This window comes from Sapajus apella, unplaced genomic scaffold (genome assembly GCF_009761245.1).
Source record: "Sapajus apella isolate SASKATOON/1434 unplaced genomic scaffold, GSC_monkey_1.0 scaffold24, whole genome shotgun sequence".
In the NCBI taxonomy this organism is placed as follows: domain Eukaryota; kingdom Metazoa; phylum Chordata; class Mammalia; order Primates; family Cebidae; genus Sapajus; species Sapajus apella.
In genome coordinates this window covers 1,520,486-1,538,500 of record NW_022436964.1, presented here as the reverse complement: position 1 = coordinate 1,538,500, position 18,015 = coordinate 1,520,486, and the positions used below count along the sequence as shown (strand labels likewise).

Sequence of the window (18,015 nt, the reverse complement as noted above, 5' to 3'; positions counted from 1 at the left end):
GCCCTATTGGCTCTCAACTGATGTCCCTCTTAGGACATACGGGAGTACGTCAGATCATTTCTGTGTCAAAATATGGTTTATCTCTATTTCTTCTGTGCTATCACGTGGTCACAGCAGCACTTTGCAGGGTTCCAAATTAGAAGTGAGGCTAGTGCCTTGTTTCTCCGATATTGGTGTCCTTTTCAACCCATCTGGAGTTGCTGCTCTAATCATTCCCCACTGGTCTTGCCTCAGGCTGAAATATAGGAAGGTCTCTGGGGATGGCCTGAGCTGGGAGCCGAGACAGCACTATACTCCAGCCTGGGTGACACAGCCAGACCATCTTAAATAAATAAAAAAAAAGACTACTTCTCCCTTTTTTGGTTCCCTTTAACTTAAAAATTTACTGGATTGAAAAAGACCAAAAATTACCTAAAAGCAAACTCGAGCAATTCATTGCCTAATTCACATGGAATAATTTTGAGTACTAAAACTTAAACCAATGAAAGTGTTTTTAAAAGAAAACTTGCTGTTTGGTTCCTTCTCTTTGCTACATATTTGAATGTTTACCAGATTTAGGACCCAAGTATTTTATTAAATGTCTTAGTAATGAAAGGCAAACAAAATTTGAATAGCAGGGAAAAGTATTACATTCCTGATAATGAATACAGCTTGGTTGCCAACGGATGTTGGCATTTTGTTAATCGATCTTCAAAGTTATGCAAAATTTTTGAAAGTAAGCCTATGTACCAGTAACTTCAAATTGGCTCAATACTCCATTTAAGAGCTTATGTTCACTTCTCCCACCCTTTGTGACAATTCTCCCAACCTGTCTCCATTCTCACCCAAATTTTAAATATCATTTACCGATCAGTAGTAGTGGTAATGCAAAAGGCCCTGCCCCCCCAAAGGTGTATATCCAAGACATCAATGCCAGATATTCTTCGGTGGGATCATGTGTTTAAGATCTAAAATTTTTGCAAAATGCAAATGTGAAAACATTTTCAGCTAACAGTCCATGTGTTACATAACTCATTTATAGGTAACAGATTAAAGCTTTGAAAGCCAGCATTTGCTCTAGGGATGCTTTCCTCCAGTAGGAGTAACAATTTGACTAAAATGTCCTTATTAAATTTTCTCTACAGATAAGGGCTCATTTCACCCTAAGCAACCCCAAGAGGGAGACTAAGTAACTATCAGGTGGCAATTCAACCTTTCACCTCTGGGGAAAACGATATCACAGGTAGCATTCACTAATTTTAAGTGATATTTTGACATTTCGTGTTTTTTGTTAACCAAAAGAACGTTTTATGCCCCCTCCACAAACTGTCACTCAACTATAATTCCCTTAAAAGGCATTTCTGTTCATACTATTACTACTGACATGAATTCCAGAATTGCCCAACTGACATTCTATTATACACAAGACTCTTACCTAAATTCAAGTATTACATTCATAAACCCATTTCCATATAGTTGTTCATCTGTTTTGAGACATGAGGACTGCTTGTGTCCCAAAGATGGAGGTTGCAGTGAGCCATGATCATTCCACTGTACTCCAGCCTGGGCAAACGAGCAAGACCCCGTCTCAAAAATAAAAAAATCTGTTTTCAAGCTTTCTTAACAGTTGGAGGTTGACAAGTAACATTTTGGGAATATGAGACAGGAACCATATTCTGCAGCTATTTTACATTATCTCCAATATTCTCAAACATCAAACTAAAGCTATTTTAGAAAAAGAAACTAAGTAACTCACTCAAAATTTCTCACAGGTTAACACAAGGAAAGCTCTGGCTAACTCTAAGGAAAAAAAATTGGATAACTAGGCTCTTATTTTGCTAGATTACCACTTTAATAAATTATGAGGCCAACTACCACAACTGCATCTACCACCCCTGCCAGCTTTCACTTGTAAATGCTAGAAAAACAGTTGACACATTATATATATATGTATACGTATACATATATACATAAAATTAAGATTACTGTACTTCCTTTTAAGAGGAACGTTTGAACAAATTTTACACGTGTCAATCAACCCTTGTTCAAATTGGGCACACATCAAATCTAGCATCATGGGTGTTTTATTTATTTGGAAGTGAATTTTAACTATCAATACAAATGCCAAGAAACTACACAAAACATCCACAGGAACTTTTTTCATCTTTTTTTGAATTGTACACAAACATTTCCTACATAATCCAACATACAACAGAGAAATGGTACATCTTTTTCTTTCAATTTGCATACAATGGAAAAACAAGTATATATATATTTTACAAAGTTTAACTAATAAGACACTAGAGCAAGTTGACAGTTTAAGTCTATAGGTGAGAAATTATCTAATAAAAATAATCAATTTTTTTCAGCATCAGTCACTTCCATAACCAAGTGTTATTTTGATAATAAAACTTGCTGCCAATCAGAATACTGGTATATACGCATACCATTACTCAACTTGTAGTACTGCTCCCCACCTTAGTTCTTTACAACTACTAACATAGAAAATTGTTGAAAAGTAGGGGCAAGCATTTGCAAAAAAACAAAAAATCCCCAGCTTATTATAAGCATGAATATGATGGAATTTCTTCCCAGCAATAGACTTTCAAACCACCAAGAAATCACTAGAACTAAGTATGCCAAGTTATTTTGCCTATGCCCAAGAAGAGATCCACTTATATATCCAACAGAGGAGCTGAAAATCAAATTTAGTGTTTAGTTTGGGGGTGGGTTGGGAAATTCAGCCACCATTTTAAAATGACTGTCTTAAAAAAAAAAATGACCACCAAAAATAGGTTCACTAAATTTATTTTAAAAATCATAAAACGTTTCTTACAAAAGAGCATTACATTCTGCACACTGCTCTGAACAGATGCCAGGGACATGTGGACTACTGTTACTTTTCCTCCCTGTCCCTCCCCCCCCAAATGTTACAGTGACCACAAAGCAAGGTGTTCACAATAATTACATGGGGGGAATTTTTTTTAAACCACCAACAATAACAAAAAATAAAATCCACTCACTCTGCTGCTGTTTCAAAATTTAAATGTTAGTTTTTGCACGCCCTTCCCCCCCCCCCCACCCTGTTTTTAAGGAACTAAAAAATTACATCTGGTGAACAGCAAAGATTTCACTACACCTCAAATGCAGAACACCTATGAAGCAGAGGAATGTTGGCTTTTTAAACAGAAGCAGATAAAAAAAAAAAAGATGCAGGACTCCTTCAGTTCTTCACTAGTCTTAGAAAAACTTTCCAGAATACTGCTTCACACTATAAAAAAGAAAAAATATCTTGCATTAGAATCCTTCAACATCTGCATACTGCTTCACACTATAAAAGAAAAGAAAAAAAAGTGCGAATTAGAATTTTTGCTCGTAACAACTTAATCAACATCAAGACAATTTCAATGCTAAATTAAAATGATAAACATGTCCATTACAATTAGAAGAGTTCAAAAACCATTAGCAATTACAAATTAAAGCAATGTTAAGTGTCAAGAAAAATGATGAATAGCAAATCAGACATTAGTAGAACAGAATTAAGGAAACGAAATTGAAAGTTGTTAATATTTGGTAGAAAAGACAAAGAATGCTAGTAAGGTGTGAAATGCTGCATTTTACAGCACCAATTATTTGTCCTGTAGAGGCATGGCCTGTGCCATATGGCAGACTGTGATTTGTTGTCGATTTAGTTATCCAAAAACAACAAAATCACTAGTCTTCCACACAGAACTAGGCCAATATCCAATGAATCTTCTATATTTTCTACAGGCTCTGTACAATTTTATAACAAGTGGTTTTGGCAGCAGTTTTCACCAGAGAAATAAGAGTGGTTGGTTAAAGCTTCTTCCAGCAAGATTAGTATTGAATGTCTTCGTTTTTAGTAAGAAAGCAAGAGAAAATTAAGGCAAACTATTAGAATGTTTAGAAGTTAGGTCCCCAAAAGGTTGAGACACCATGGCTTCTAAAAGAAAAAAAATCAATTGAGAAGAAAAGCTTTTTAAAGATTTTAGTATGTATAGGCTAACACAAAGCTAAACTTAAACTGACCTGTTCTGCAGCAAATACTGTGCATTCTGTATCTGGTCCTGTGTTCCTGTAATGGTAATGATCCGATCTTCGGATCCTTCTAAAGGCTCATCAATTTTGATCGAAGCTCCCGACTCATGACGGATTTGTTTAATCCGCTGACCACCTTTGCCAATAATAGATCCAGCCAACTGAAAAGATTTTTTAAAAGTATGTGTTTATGATATACTTTTAAAATTTACTACCTGTATTTTCAAGGAGAATGAAGTGTATTAAATTTTAGTTATTCAGATTCTTAACTGATTAATGCTCCCTAAACCTGTCAAGGTTTGAGTTACAATCTATTTATGTCACACTTACTAATGTTTCCCTTAATTAGCTAATTAGGGCTCAAAACCCTCTTAGCTACTTTTATTAATAGAACTGATCACTTGCCAAGACTCAAACTGGAGACACCACAGCTCACTAAAGTCCATTATCATAACCTCAATCCTAAAGGTGTATTTTTGTTAAAACCTTCTGAATTAAAACAAAAAAACAAACAAAAAAAACATAAAGGAGAAATAATCATAAAAATGGTAAAATGTTCCTGGTAGTATTAAAGATACTTACATCTTTGGGAATAGTTACTTGTGTAGTAATAATAGGTCCACCAAGATCACCATATGAGCCACGACCCCCTGCATAGGAATAATCTGATTTAAATAATGAGCAGTAAGTTCACTTAAAAAATATGATATTAATGTTTGATTTCACAAAGGAGAAAACTTACCATATCCGGAGCCACCCTAAAAACAAAAATAAAAAAAAATTACTATGCTTTTGTAATTACCTCCAAGTACTTTCAAAAAATTTTATTCAACAAAATGGAGTCTTGCTATGTTGCCCAGAATGGTCTCATATTCTCAGGGTCAAGCGATTTTCCTGCCTCAGACTCTTGAGTAGTTGGGATTATGAGTGAGCACCACTGCACTCAGCTTCGCTATTCAAGTATTTTAATACTCATAAAATCCTCTACTCAGGAAACCAAAGTCCTCCTGTATCCTCCCTATTTTCAGTGAGTAAACTTCAGAAGACAATTCTCAGGGGAATAAAAAACTTACTGAAGAGCAGGTAAGCATCTTAAATTATCACTGATATATACACAAACAACCATGATACTCGACCTGTGGTTCATAAGCCATCTGCCATTCTGACGGGCTCCATGTGTCTATTGCAGAGTCCCAAGTTTCATCAGCACTGAAACCAACCTATGTTAGAGACAGAAATATTAACATGAACCCGCATTGTTAAAGAGCTGTTTCTATATACCTAATTTGCATGTTATATTACTTTAAAAGTACATATATAGGCAATTATGTAATTGAGGGGAACAAAGCTCAATAAAGTCGCAATCCTACAGCAGCAAATAATAGAAGTAATGATTTAACTGGTAATCCAAACAAAATTTACTTTTAAGAAAAGCTTTTTAATTACTATAACCTTCAACAAAATGTGAACTATATCCATACAACCCTCACATACACACACTGGTAATAAACCAAAGCTCTTACCATGCCATCGTAACGGTCTCCAGGTCTTCCTCTTCTGTCATAGGCCATGAGGTCTCTGCAAGCACAGTACTTGTTGTAATCTAAACTTGTTTACATGCCACATGTATCAAATCAAAGTCTACCTTATCTACAGCTAAGCACAGCCTCTTGTATGTTAGTAATTCACAGATTAAAAAAAACTTACCCCCCTCTAGGTGGTGGTGGTGGAGGAAGAGGAAGATTCCGAGCTCTGCTACCACCCCGGCCACCCCGTCCGGGAGGAGGGGGAGGTGGTCCTCGACGAGGGCTCATATCATCATAATCTCTTCTAGATGGAGGCATGGGGCGCCCACCCCGACCAGGAGGCATTCTGTCAAAACCACCTCTTCCCCGCATGGGAAATCCCACTGGGCGTCCACGGCGGTCATCAAACATCATTGTAAAACCACCATAATCATAGGTTTCATCGTAAAAATTAGGATCGTAAGGCTGTGCACGTCCTTTGATGGGAGACTAAAAACAGAGACAGAACAAACTGAAGAAAAAGTGCCCCACTTCCTACCAACCCTTCTAATATCATCATCAAGAAGTCATTCCCCAACCAGGAGGTACTAGAGGCAGGGATGGGAATTATGGCAACGCTAACAGTAGCAAAGTAAGGGATTCCCAAGAAATGCAATACTTTTGGCAAATCCCAAACAAAAGTGAGTTCTATTGCCTGTACAGGTAAAAATAACATCTTGCTCTTACACGATTAGATTGTTAAGAAACCACAAAGCTCTCACATTTTACACATAAGAAACTACAATGCACATTTTACAAAGGGGCCTATGAAGAAGTGACCATCCTATGGGGTCTATGAAGAAGTGATCATCCTAAGGGCTGAAGAGATCAGTATCTTAGCAAGCCTGTAATCCATACTGAGGCACCTGAGATAGGAAGCTCTGAAGCGTAGTAGTTACAAAGACACAATCAACACTATAGGAAATTCATTCAAAGGATCAGAGCCTATAAAAATACCACCAACAAATGGCCACTCTCCACTTTTCCAAAACTGTTTCTAAATTAAAGTGATGGCTGAAGCCAGGTGATAGAAAATTGTCAGGGAAAGGACAAATAAAGACTATAAGACTAAATGACCTGAAGCTACTTTTGGAGGTTATCACTGTGTTTCATAATATCCAATGTAAACAAAAATGTTCTGGAGTACCTCAGATATAAGATCAAGGATGATCTTTATGCACTCTACAACTCTATCGGGTTTTCCTCCAATAAGAACAACTCTGTCAGTGGAATGAGGACAGCATTCCTGGAAAAGCTTGATGGTTGTTTGAGTGTTCTGTAATAAGAACATAAACAAAAAAATCAGAATAACAGTACTAGAAATTAGCTTTTCTAGGTTCAGTAAAAATAGCAATTGAATTCAACAGTTATCCCCCCATAATATAAATGTTTCATTAAATATTACAGGACTTTGCAACGATGCAAAAATTTTGACAAAATAACGTCTAGTAGTGCCAGACATTTTTGTCTTTTGCGATAAGGAATCTTCAGAGGGAACTCAGAGGGGAAGTGAGACAAGCCCACAGAAACAAGTCTATATGAAAATTTACTTTCTAGCAAGAAATACGGCAGAATTTTTTTTTTTTACCTCTCGAAGTTCTTTGATTTTAGCACCTTTGACCCCAATAATTCCTCCTGCTAGACTCTGATGAATCAACAGCCTCAACTCGCAGTCAAAGTCACTTCCTTTATAGTGTTGGTACTGTGGAGGGAGAGTTACAAAATTTTAGTTTCAAATCAGCAATTCCCCAATACACACTTATCTGCTATAAGCGTAACAATAATATACTGTTGCAGTGAGCAACCTGAATTTATATTTCAATAACTTTACCAGTTATGTGCTTATTATCCTCAATAGCCAGGCCCAAAAAGGACATTCTGCACCACCTTAAAAAACTATTTTATTTTCAGGTCCTGCAACACCATACCCACACTGCAGCCATTTAGCATGTCGCTGTTACCACAAAATTATTATTAACATTCAAATAACACCATAATAAAAATGACTGCAAAGCACTTTGCAAATGTAGTTAATTCCCACTGCAGCATGGAGCAGGGTCAACAGTGAGTTGTAAGACCATTCATGTATCATGTTTTTAAGCCTTTTTCTATAGAGATGGGAAAAGCACACTATGTTAAAAATATAATCGATCCTATGGGCCAGGCTCCATACTTCAGTGGGGTTCAATGGCACTATGACATACATTTAAGCATTCCACAGCATCAGATTCGAGCGGGAGCTGGCTGGTTGCAGTGGGTGATGGCAACTGCAGGCCCTGAAAGTAGAAAAATAAGAGTAATAGGTTAAGTGTCTAGCGTGATCAGGCTATTGTCGCATATATTGGTAAAGCTACTACAACATATTTTAAACCTATATTATTAAATACTGAAACTTTTATTCAACATTAAGACGATATAAAACTTTTCTATATAAACCTAGTAAATTATGTAGAATCTTAAAATCCTAACGATCTAAATAATTCTCCTTTTCAACAGACTCCCACAAACTTTCTAATTTTAAAAATCTCTCTTCTAAAACTAAAGCCCAGAAAATGCATACTAAACCCATGAAAGCACATGACCGACCACAAGTAAGTTCATATCTACTCCGGGAGTGGCCAACTTTTTTTTTTTTTAAACAAATTATATATGTACAAAATTATGTAGCAGGTTAAGATACTGCTACAAACTGTCATATCCACTGTCTTTCCATCTCCCCCATTATACCCCAATACAACATAAACATTCCCCACCCTCATATTATCAAATACACTTAAAAAAAAAAATGAGCCTACCTCTTCCAAGGTAGGGATGATTTTCTTCAGAATTTCTCCAATTGTTTCAATATCAGCACTGATACTCAATATGCTGTCAAACACCACAAATACCAGATAGTACAAAAAAGGCGGAAAAGAAAAATGAGTTTTGTGTTTGTCACCAAGTCATACAAACTTTTACAGAGATGTAACATACAATTATTTAATATTCCCCATTTAAAGTAGCCTATTTATAGATTTCTCACATGCATTTTGTTTTATACCCAATACAGACATGATAACAATATTAGGAGACTTGCAGAGAGACAGAGAGAATGGGCTTTCGGAAGGGCTCAGATTAAGTGGGCAATTAACTGACCAGAACTGAAGCAGAGTTGAATATTTATGTTCCCCGCCACCACTAAGTTAGGGACACCCTCGCTGTTACATTGGTAAAACTGGCACACCTTCTCTTAGGCAAAGTGGGGGAATATGCAAGTGGTGAACATTATATCTGGAGTAAGGTTATGAATACCAGTTAGAAATTAGATCACTAATGGGCTCTGCAAGAAAACAAATACAAATGCAAGACAAAACAAAGACAACACAAATGAGAAGTGAAGGAAAGTGAACCAGAGTTAGCATTTCATCAGAAAAAATTATGAACAGGCAATGTTGGGAAGCAAGGTGGGCCACAAAGACAGAGCGAGAGACTATTTTGGTAACAATTTGATTTACAATGCGGCAAATATGCAACACTTGAAGCTGTGCTCCTTCCATCGAAATAAAATTAGTGGATCGTTTCGGTGGGCAACTCACGGTAAAAGTTCAGTGACAAAAAGACTTAATGGGGAAAATAAGACAGAAACTTGAAAAACAATACACCGTCTAAAGGGGATTACTATTTAATTATATAAAAGGCAGGTAATAAAATACATTTCTCTCTTTCTAATCAGGCAGTGAGGCATAAACTGTTGGGACATACCGCTCGGGGCCACTGCTGTCTGGGACTGAAACACTGGCATTGTACTGCATTGGTCATTGGCGTTCGTGGATGTTGGCATTGGGCATGGGCATTCAATCAGAAGTTGTCAAGTATGGTACCCGTTTGGCAACGAGCACATTTTTGGGCATAGCCAACCAGGGTTTTCACATGGGCGTTCAGGGGCGGATGGGCCAACGTCATGGTGGGCAACGCAGGGGTAAGTCGATCCAGTACATGGGCAACGGAGATATATGGCCAAAAAAACAAGGAGAGGGAAAAGGGGGAAAAGCAATAAATTTTAATTTAATACAAACTATACTCATACTCTCAATTAATGAAACAAGCTTAAGTTGTTCTGAAGACTAACACAATAATGGACTTCTCTAAATCTGACTGTGGCTTAACATTAAGGACCTCAAATGATGGTTTTTAGCCTTTTTTTTTTTTTTTTAAAAAAAAGAAAAACAAACGATGTTTCAGTAGCAGGCTGGCTCATGAGGGTAGACACAAAACCTGACTCAAAGTTTACTGAAATCTTGAGGAAATGGGGAAATTAATAACCCAGATAATTATACAGAACATCTGGATTAAGAGGAGAGAGGTTTATAAAACACAAAACAAAAATTCCCACACCACCAAAAACCCTAACTAATAAAAGACTGGTTTGGTTTTCCGGAGGTATAAAACGCATTCCTAGATCCTAACGGCAAGTTTGTAAAATTTTAAACAAATTTTCAAGTTCAGTTTACAGTAATCAAGAGAAACATACAAAGATCTGCGACCAAGAGAGAAATGAAATACTGTCAAATAAGTACTCAACACAAAGTTATTATTTGCCTCATTTTTAGCAAGAAAAACATTAAGAAATGTGTACACTACAAGAAAAAAAAATTTAGAAATTTTGATGTAGCCAAGTCCTATAAATGTGCTCACTTCTGGCACTGCCAACATTTAATGTGTCTAATCACAAGAGTCAACCCACTGTAAAATGAAGACTCAAACAAATCATAGGCATTGACAAACAGTTTCCCAATTATTAGATTAAGCGCCTACTCTATTCTTCACCCATATATAAATCTTGTAATCTCAACATTAAATTCTTTGTGCTCCATGTGCAAGCTGTTAAAGAACAGATGACATTTTTCTTCCCAAAGAAAACAAAAACAGATTTTCTGGATTTAACCAGCCACCTGCAATGGTTTTCAGTAATACTATAATTGATTCACACACAGGAAATGGTGTAATCAAGAATTTTTACACTTTGTCGCTATTTCTAATTAAGATGTTATCTTGCTTGATGAAGTGAATAATTTGGTGGACTCATTATTAGAATGGGAAGAGGTTTAATATAAACCCCCACCCTGTTCAATCTGGGCTTTTGTTAAAACAGGAATGGATAACTTCGAAATCAACTCTGTGATCAATTATTACAAATGTCTTGTAGCTAAACTATTAAATGATTTCTAGGATGTAAATCTTTAAATTTCTATAGACATACAAACTGAAGCTGCTCGTGTAGTAGTTTAAACTCTTTAATACTTACGTCTGTACGGAGAGCCTTAATATTCTTGCCTCCTTTTCCAATCACTGCCCCAGCATTCTGGAGAAGATACAAAGACAAAAAATTACTTTGTCTTTCCCTAAAATGAATGTCTACCCATGCTCTTAGATTTCACTAAAAAAATCCTCTGTTACAAGAATAAAAATCTATTAGGGAATGTAAAAACAACCAGGCCAAAAACAACCCAAAAATCAAAATGTAATGCTAAGGGCTTTGAGGACTAAATAAGAGTATTCAATGTCAGAAATACACCTAGTATAAAATAAGACTAAGCACAGATTTTATATCCCTTTGATAAATCAAGTAATATTAGTAGGTACCTTGATATTGTGACATGAGATAAAACAATTAACTGCTAACCAAGAAGCTTCCTAAGAAGTCCACACATAAGATTTTATCTATTAACACTTTAAGAATCACACCCTTGGCCAGGAGTTGTGGCTCACACCTGTAATCCCAGCACTTTGGGAGGGAGGCTGGTGGATCTTGAGGTTAGGAGTTTGAGACCAGCCTAACCAACATGGTCAAACCCTGTCTCTACTAAAAAATATAAAAATTAGCTGGGCATGGTGACATGCCCTGTAATCCCAGCTACTTGAGAGACTAAGGCAGGAAAACTGCTTGAACCCGGGAGGTAGTGGTTGCAGTGAGCTAAGATAGCGCCACTGCACTCCAGCCTGGGCAACAGAGGGGAAGACTCTCTCAAAAAGAATCACACCCTCCTCCTAGCTTGAACTGTAGTGGTTCACTACAAACACTTTAATCTTAATTAGTGAAATAACAAAACCACCAGGGCCCTTGAAGTCTTTTTAGAAAGAACCACAGACAAATATTTCACATTCTCCAATCTGTGTAAAACTTGGCTTTGATTTCTAGAGAGCCAAACCAGACCTTAACTTAATTTCTACTTGAGCATGAACCACCTTCAAATTTTCAAGATTAAAATGTATACCTTGCTCTGAAGCAGAATGCGTAATTCAACCATCTCATCAGTGTTTCTAGATCTTTTAAATGCTTGTTCCTCTTCCATATCTTCTGCAGGGCGTTTACCTAAAAATTAACAGTTCAGACTTCAAAGAAAGTCTCCAAAGCAACTTCATTCTGTTTCAAAAGACTTGTTACTAATCTCAAGCATGTTTTAAAAAGGCCAAAAGCATTGTTATAGACTTGAACCTTATGCTTCCATGTTATAACATGCACCAAACAAAATACTTCGACAAAATATCTTTATATGTAAACCAGTTACTTCTACTTCATAAATAAAAGCTATACTTCTACTTCATAAATAAAAGCTAAGATGTAACTGATAAATCGAGGAATGAAATCAAAATTGCTTAAACAGTAATAGCACAATTTCACCACACACTCATAAAGCAATATTAGCAGAACAAAAAATACTGTTAAAATTAAAATTTCTTCTCACCAAATTCACCATTGGTTTCAGTATTAGGGAAGGTTTCTTCTGGCTGTTCAGTTTCCATATTCTTGTATTAAATGGACACACCAATCTGTTGAAAAATAAAGAAGCTAGTAGTACATCTGGCTTATTGGAAAGCAAGCTGAAAAAAGAGACATTGCTTCTAGAACGTACCAGTTATTATATATCCTCGCAGAGCAGAACTGAAGTGTTCTGGGTTGGACCAACAACTGACACCCCCGTGCTGCAGTAGCCTATAAGAACCAACACATAGATCAGTTTTGCATTTATTCTTATTACTGAATACTTGCTTCTGATTACAGCGAACACGCACTGATTTGACCCCAAGAAACTAGCTATTTCTAAGACTCGATTCTTCATTTCAGAGTTTCACAATTCAAATGCCTAATACAAAACTCAAGAGAGCCTGTTTGATTTTTTTACTAAGTTAGAACACTAACTTAGCCGCCGGATTAAGTTCCACCGCAGCAGTGAATTGTTTTATACGGTACATTCACAAAACCCTGAAAAGATAAATATCATCTACAAAGCATACATTCATATAAAGTTACAATGCATAAACTAATTTTATATTAGTTTATTAAAGCAGTTAGAGAACTGCTTTTCTATTTCTTTCGACTCATGCTTGAAGCGATCTTCGGTGACATCTCGAAAGTTTACAAACAACGGCAATTGCGAGCACATCCAACAACCACCAGAAAAACCTACAAGAGGGATAAATCCAAAAATCTAATATAGGACCAGACCCAACCTGCTACCACCAGTCTATTATTCAGCGAAGCTAATGGAGCCCTTGAAAACTAACAGTCACTAGCGGACTATTTTAAATTAGGCTCAGAGTACAACCGATAGTTATGCCTGCAATACAAAAACTAGAGTCTGTGTGTCAGAACGGCCGATAGGACTGCAAACAGCCTTTTAAAGCTTCCCTCTTGTCGGGACTAAGAGTTGACAAGTGGCTTCTACTCGAAGGTTGGCTAGACAGCAGAGCGCCAACAATCGAGGCACATTTATGCCTCCCATTCTCCACACGGTTAACGGGTCGACTTATTGCTGTCCTAACAACTGAAACGACATCCTTTCTGCCCAGCAGTCACTCAATTTCTGAGGTGTGGTAGGAGAAGACTTGGGTAAAGAAGTTAAGCAAAACCAGCAAGGTTTATCTGTAAGAACAACGCTGCCGCGTGCTGTTCACCCTTCGGGTCCTGCAGTCACTAGTCCCCAGGCCCCGAAAATCTCCTAGCTCTGCGCCCGGCCGGCCAAACGCAAACACGCCCTCCCCTCCCCGCCTCCCAGTACCGGGATCGCAAACAGCCGGGTAACTGGACTGGAAAAAGCGAGAGTCGACCGCAGAAGCGCCGCACCTCTCCTCACCCGGATCCGACAGGAAATGGCGGCCCGCGTAATGGCGACTACGTGCTACAAGGCGGAGCCGAGCGACGACCCCCCCTCCCCCACCCACCACGCGGTCCCGAGGTCTCATCCCCCGCATCCTCCCCCCACCGCCCGAGACAAAGCCACCAGGGCAGCCCCGACCGTTCCATCCCGCAGCTCCAGCTCCGACCCGGGGCCGGGAGACCCAAGGTGAGGCGGGGCCCACACAAAGAGAGCGGCTGCGCGGCCTTCTCCCCTCACCGGCCTTCTTTCCTCCACGAGGTTCCTAGTTCCCAGTGCCATATAACTCCAGCTCATCCTAAAGACAAATGCCTCGCGAATCCCCGAAGTCTCTAGGACCACAACGCGGACTGCGGATACACGCTTAGGGAAATGGCGGAGGTGGGGGAGGGGACACCGGGCAACGTTCCCACTCGGAGAAGCGGCCAACCACCAAACCGGCCCCCAGAACGCCTCCCTCAAAAGGAAAAACTGGCCTCCGACCCTCACCTCCACAAGTCGCTCCTCCAACCTGGCTTCTCAGCGCGCGAGGCCGCCGTCACTTCGCCGCGCCGCCTTAGCCGGTCGGAGCTAGACAGAAAACGAGCGCAGGCTCCCCTCCCCCGCCTTCTCGCGTCCTCCCCGCCGTCGCGCCCGATTGGCTGCTAGGGCTTCAGCGATGGTGCGAGGTCGAAGCGATTGGCCCAAGGCCACGTCAATCAAGGCGACGGAGGAAGCGACAACCCCGCCTCCCGCCAGCGCCTCCCTTTGGGCTCTGAGGCCACTAAGGGCTCGAGAAAACCCGGGCTTGGGAAAAGTCAACGCAGCCTTTCAGGGAGGCCAGACCCTTGCCAGAATCAGAAATACCCAAGCTCCAATAACTCCAATTACCTATAGGCCGCTAACAAGTGAGACACAGGGAAGACGTCGAGGTCGGTGCAGCAGAGAAACAGAGGATAATGGCGTCTGCAGTGCTGTCGCCTGGAGCGCCCTCCTTCTTTCTCGTTCGCGCACTCACTAGCTGGGGGGAGGGGCGGTTAGGGGGCGAACCTCTCGCGAGATCTAACAGCTGCCTAGTTCACGCGCACAGGGAGGGGGCGGGGAAGGGGCGTTTTTCTGGGCCCGAAGGAGTCCTTTGGGGTTAGAGGAGGGGCTCCAGCGCGCGGGAAATCGGGCGGGAAGAGGCAAAAAATCGTCAGGGAGCGTGCCGCGGCGATTCCTGTTCTTACAATTGCGCGGCGCCAGGACCGCTGTTGCGCGAGGGGAGTGCGGGACGCCCAGGTCGGTGCTCGGCCCAAACTTATACCCCTGTTTCCGCAGCGCACACTCGCGCCGGAAGCCCCTTACCCCGCCCCGGGCTGTGGGCTCCGGGACGAGCCGCGCCGCGGTAAGTGCGGGCCGCCTGCGTCCGCTGGGCCCGGCTGTCGCTTCGAAAACCCGCTGTTTGTAACGGTCCGGGGTGCCGGTCAGCGGAGGCCGGGCCCGGGGGCACAGCTGGCGGTTCTCCGCCCGCCTTGCGCTGGGGCGGGAGCCGGGGAAACCCGGGGCGAGCCTGAGTCCTGGAGAACTCGCCTTTGGTTTTGCCCCTGATTCAGGACGCCGAGAGGGCACAAGCGGTTTCACAGGGCTCTCAGTTCTGATGAGACTTTCCTCTTGGGTAATGGGGCCTGAGATGGAAATATTTTGTAGTGTCGTCGCTGTAGTTTATTCTGAGAAAAATTTTAGGCAGTAAATATCGCACTCGTCTCTCGTCTCCTAAAATGAATGCATATCTCTAAATATGTTGCAGAATTTCACATTCCATTCAAAGCGCCTTCCTTGTGGCAGTGATGAAAACGGACAAAAACCCTCGCCCTCAAACGTGCTCTCGTTCTAGCGGGTTCAGTTCACACTTGAATTGTATACGGTTCCTTATTTCTAAGGCCCCTTGCCAACCTTTCATGACTTCCTTTGTAAAGGCGCGTGAGGCCACTTTCAATCGGTGACAACCTTGGGAAATCTCCAGCCCTGGGAGTACCCGCTTTCCACATCCTCACTTGTCAACCTTCCAGCCTCCGCCCACAATCCCAAACTCATTTTGAAGCATAAAGTTGTTATAATCTGCACATAAAGCGAAATCCACCATTGGAAGAATGCATTCATATATATTTTAGTGGTGATGAATTTGTGCTTATTCATTCCTGTTATGATGTTTCCTTGGGTAATTTGCAAAATATATATACCAGCATTCTTTTAAATGGTCACGATTGCATTCATCCAGCATCTTTTACTTGCCTGATTAGAGGAAAACTCTTGTTAGGGTGCACTGAGGACTTCATGATAAACACCGGTATTTACGTCCTGAGAGGATACGTTAAATGTCTGGGATTGTGGAGTTTATAAAAGTTCTCTTTGGTAATATTTTTTAAATGGTCCCCACCATGAAGTGTGTATAGTCTTGTTGGGTAGGTAAAACTTAACTCACATTTTAGTTCTAAAACACAAAGTTGGAATTTTATTAAATATTCAAAATTGAGTTTATGTAGGGGCTGGGGATACTTAAATCATAGAGATTTAATCCGCCAGGTAGGCTTTGCAACATTTAATTGAATTTGTCATTGAAAACTTGGACATGCCACTAACACTAATAGGCAAAAATAGCAGTACTGTAATAATGATGCTGTGCTTTCTTTCAAGTTAGCATTTATGTTGCCGTCATCATTGTCTTCTTGATAAGCAATGATGAGTGGGAAGCACAAGTAAGCAGCTCTATATAGGAACCTCTTTCTCCCAATTGCATTGCCCAAATTGGACCCCGACTGGTGTAAGCTATTATTCATCCCCTTCAGATACCTTTGTTAGATCGTTGCTGTTTTTCCACCATTTGATTTCTTCCTTCTTTTAATTTAATTTTTAGGTTTGCTCTTTAAATAACAGGAAAGTCTGTCTTTTCTCCATCCTTTTATTATCTGTTTGAAATTAAGAGTTTTCAACCCAACAATTTTATACCTGTATGCATTCAAGAACTTACCAATACATTCATTGGCTCCAGTCTTGTGTAATTGGTACAACGGTGTAATGGTGTAGGATAATTTTAGACTCAGTGAATTTAAACCAGATATTACCTAGATGTGGGATTTGCTTTAGATATGCTAATATAATTGAGATTGTACACTAGCCAGCTGGATTATTGTTTATTATTTATAACTACCATTTCCTGAGTTCCCAACTGTATGCTAAACCTTGTGCTGGCAGTTTAATACTTTTTAGAGTCCTTTGAGTAAGTTGTTATCTTTGTTTTATGGATGAAGGAACTAATACTAAGAGAAGCTAAGGAACATATCTAAGGTCACATAGCAAAATTGGGTTTCAGATCCTAAACCTATTCTCTTTTTGTCTTTTCCTTACCTTAGGTTATGGAGGATCCACAAAAAGCTCCTCTGATTACTTCTTAATTATTTCAGTCATAATATAAATTTTTTCTCCCTGATTTTCAGAGTATCTTCTTAAAAATTCCAGGGTTACCTTGAAATCATCCTCAATGATTTAAAATGTAGACTTACCTTATTTAGATGAAAATAATGGAAATGTGGAGAGATTTAAATATTTGTTAGTGCTTTTAAGTCTCAGGTGTTGTCTGAATGACACATGTAACGTCCAAAAGGATGACACTCCTGCCTTACTTTCTATTTAAAAAATTGGAATATGTGAGGCTGACTGAAATTAATCTATAAGTCAGATATGCCTAGACATTAATGGTAGATGATAAAATTTTCCCACTTTATTCTCTTCTGTTCAGTTCCTGGCAGTCCAGATCTGGAATGTAGATTAGTGTGGTCAGCCAAGTTTATCATTCACACAGTGCTAATCAGCTTTCCTAAAAATGTTTTTTCCTGTTGATAAAATTAATGGGGATTAAACTGTATGTAATTTTATATCTGTTTTTTTTCCCCCAAACAATGTGAATGTATTCCCATGTCATTAATTCTTAAAAATGGTTCCTTTAAAGATTTCATTGATTTTCATTTCATGGTGGCAGTGCAAGGTATTTAACTTTTTCCAATTTTGAACATTTTGTTTGTTTTTATCAAAATATAAAAACTTAGTGGTAAACACTCTACCATACAAATCTTTGTCTTTATTTTGTTACTTATTGATGCATAAAAGATGTGCATAATTTTGGGGTACATGTGATAATATATTCACTTAATTTGTAAAGATCAAATTACAGTACTTGGGATATTATCTCCTTAAACACATGGGTTTTTCGGGCCTTATTTATGATTGTGTCCTTAATTCTGGAAGGTAAAAGAAGTGGA

The 18,015-nt window shown here is 39.4% G+C and overlaps 2 protein-coding genes across 11 annotated transcripts in view; one reads left to right on the top strand and one right to left on the bottom strand.

Moving 5' to 3' along the window:
- Positions 1–2,045: 2,045 nt before the first annotated feature.
- On the bottom strand, positions 2,046–14,889 carry HNRNPK (heterogeneous nuclear ribonucleoprotein K). 7 transcript variants are annotated; one of them, XM_032290813.1, is made up of 17 exons: positions 14,609–14,889; positions 12,497–12,576; positions 12,329–12,413; positions 11,858–11,955; positions 10,888–10,944; positions 9,345–9,388; positions 8,399–8,471; positions 7,808–7,879; positions 7,192–7,305; positions 6,751–6,879; positions 5,746–6,053; positions 5,562–5,616; positions 5,175–5,258; positions 4,781–4,796; positions 4,621–4,703; positions 4,030–4,199; positions 2,046–3,310 (listed from the first exon to the last, which is right to left on the bottom strand). In XM_032290813.1, exons 3-17 carry the CDS (start codon positions 12,384–12,386, stop codon positions 3,277–3,279), a joined length of 1,395 nt encoding a protein of 464 aa, XP_032146704.1. In that variant the 5' UTR covers positions 12,387–12,413; positions 12,497–12,576; positions 14,609–14,889; the 3' UTR covers positions 2,046–3,276. The 7 variants fall into 7 exon arrangements, with proteins under 7 accessions (XP_032146704.1, XP_032146708.1, XP_032146705.1 ...); XM_032290817.1 differs by having other exon boundaries at positions 2,046–3,250; XM_032290814.1 differs by lacking the exon at positions 14,609–14,889 and adding an exon at positions 14,228–14,376 and having other exon boundaries at positions 2,772–3,310.
- RMI1 (RecQ mediated genome instability 1) overlaps positions 14,812–18,015 on the top strand; it is a 193,949-nt gene continuing 190,745 nt past the window's right edge. For 3 of the 4 annotated variants that reach the window (XR_004272601.1, XR_004272600.1, XM_032290811.1), the window contains exon 1: positions 14,812–15,104. The gene's annotated coding sequence lies outside the window, so the exon portion shown is untranslated. The remainder of the gene's footprint in view (positions 15,105–18,015) is intronic. The other variant, XM_032290812.1, reaches the window with a different exon arrangement.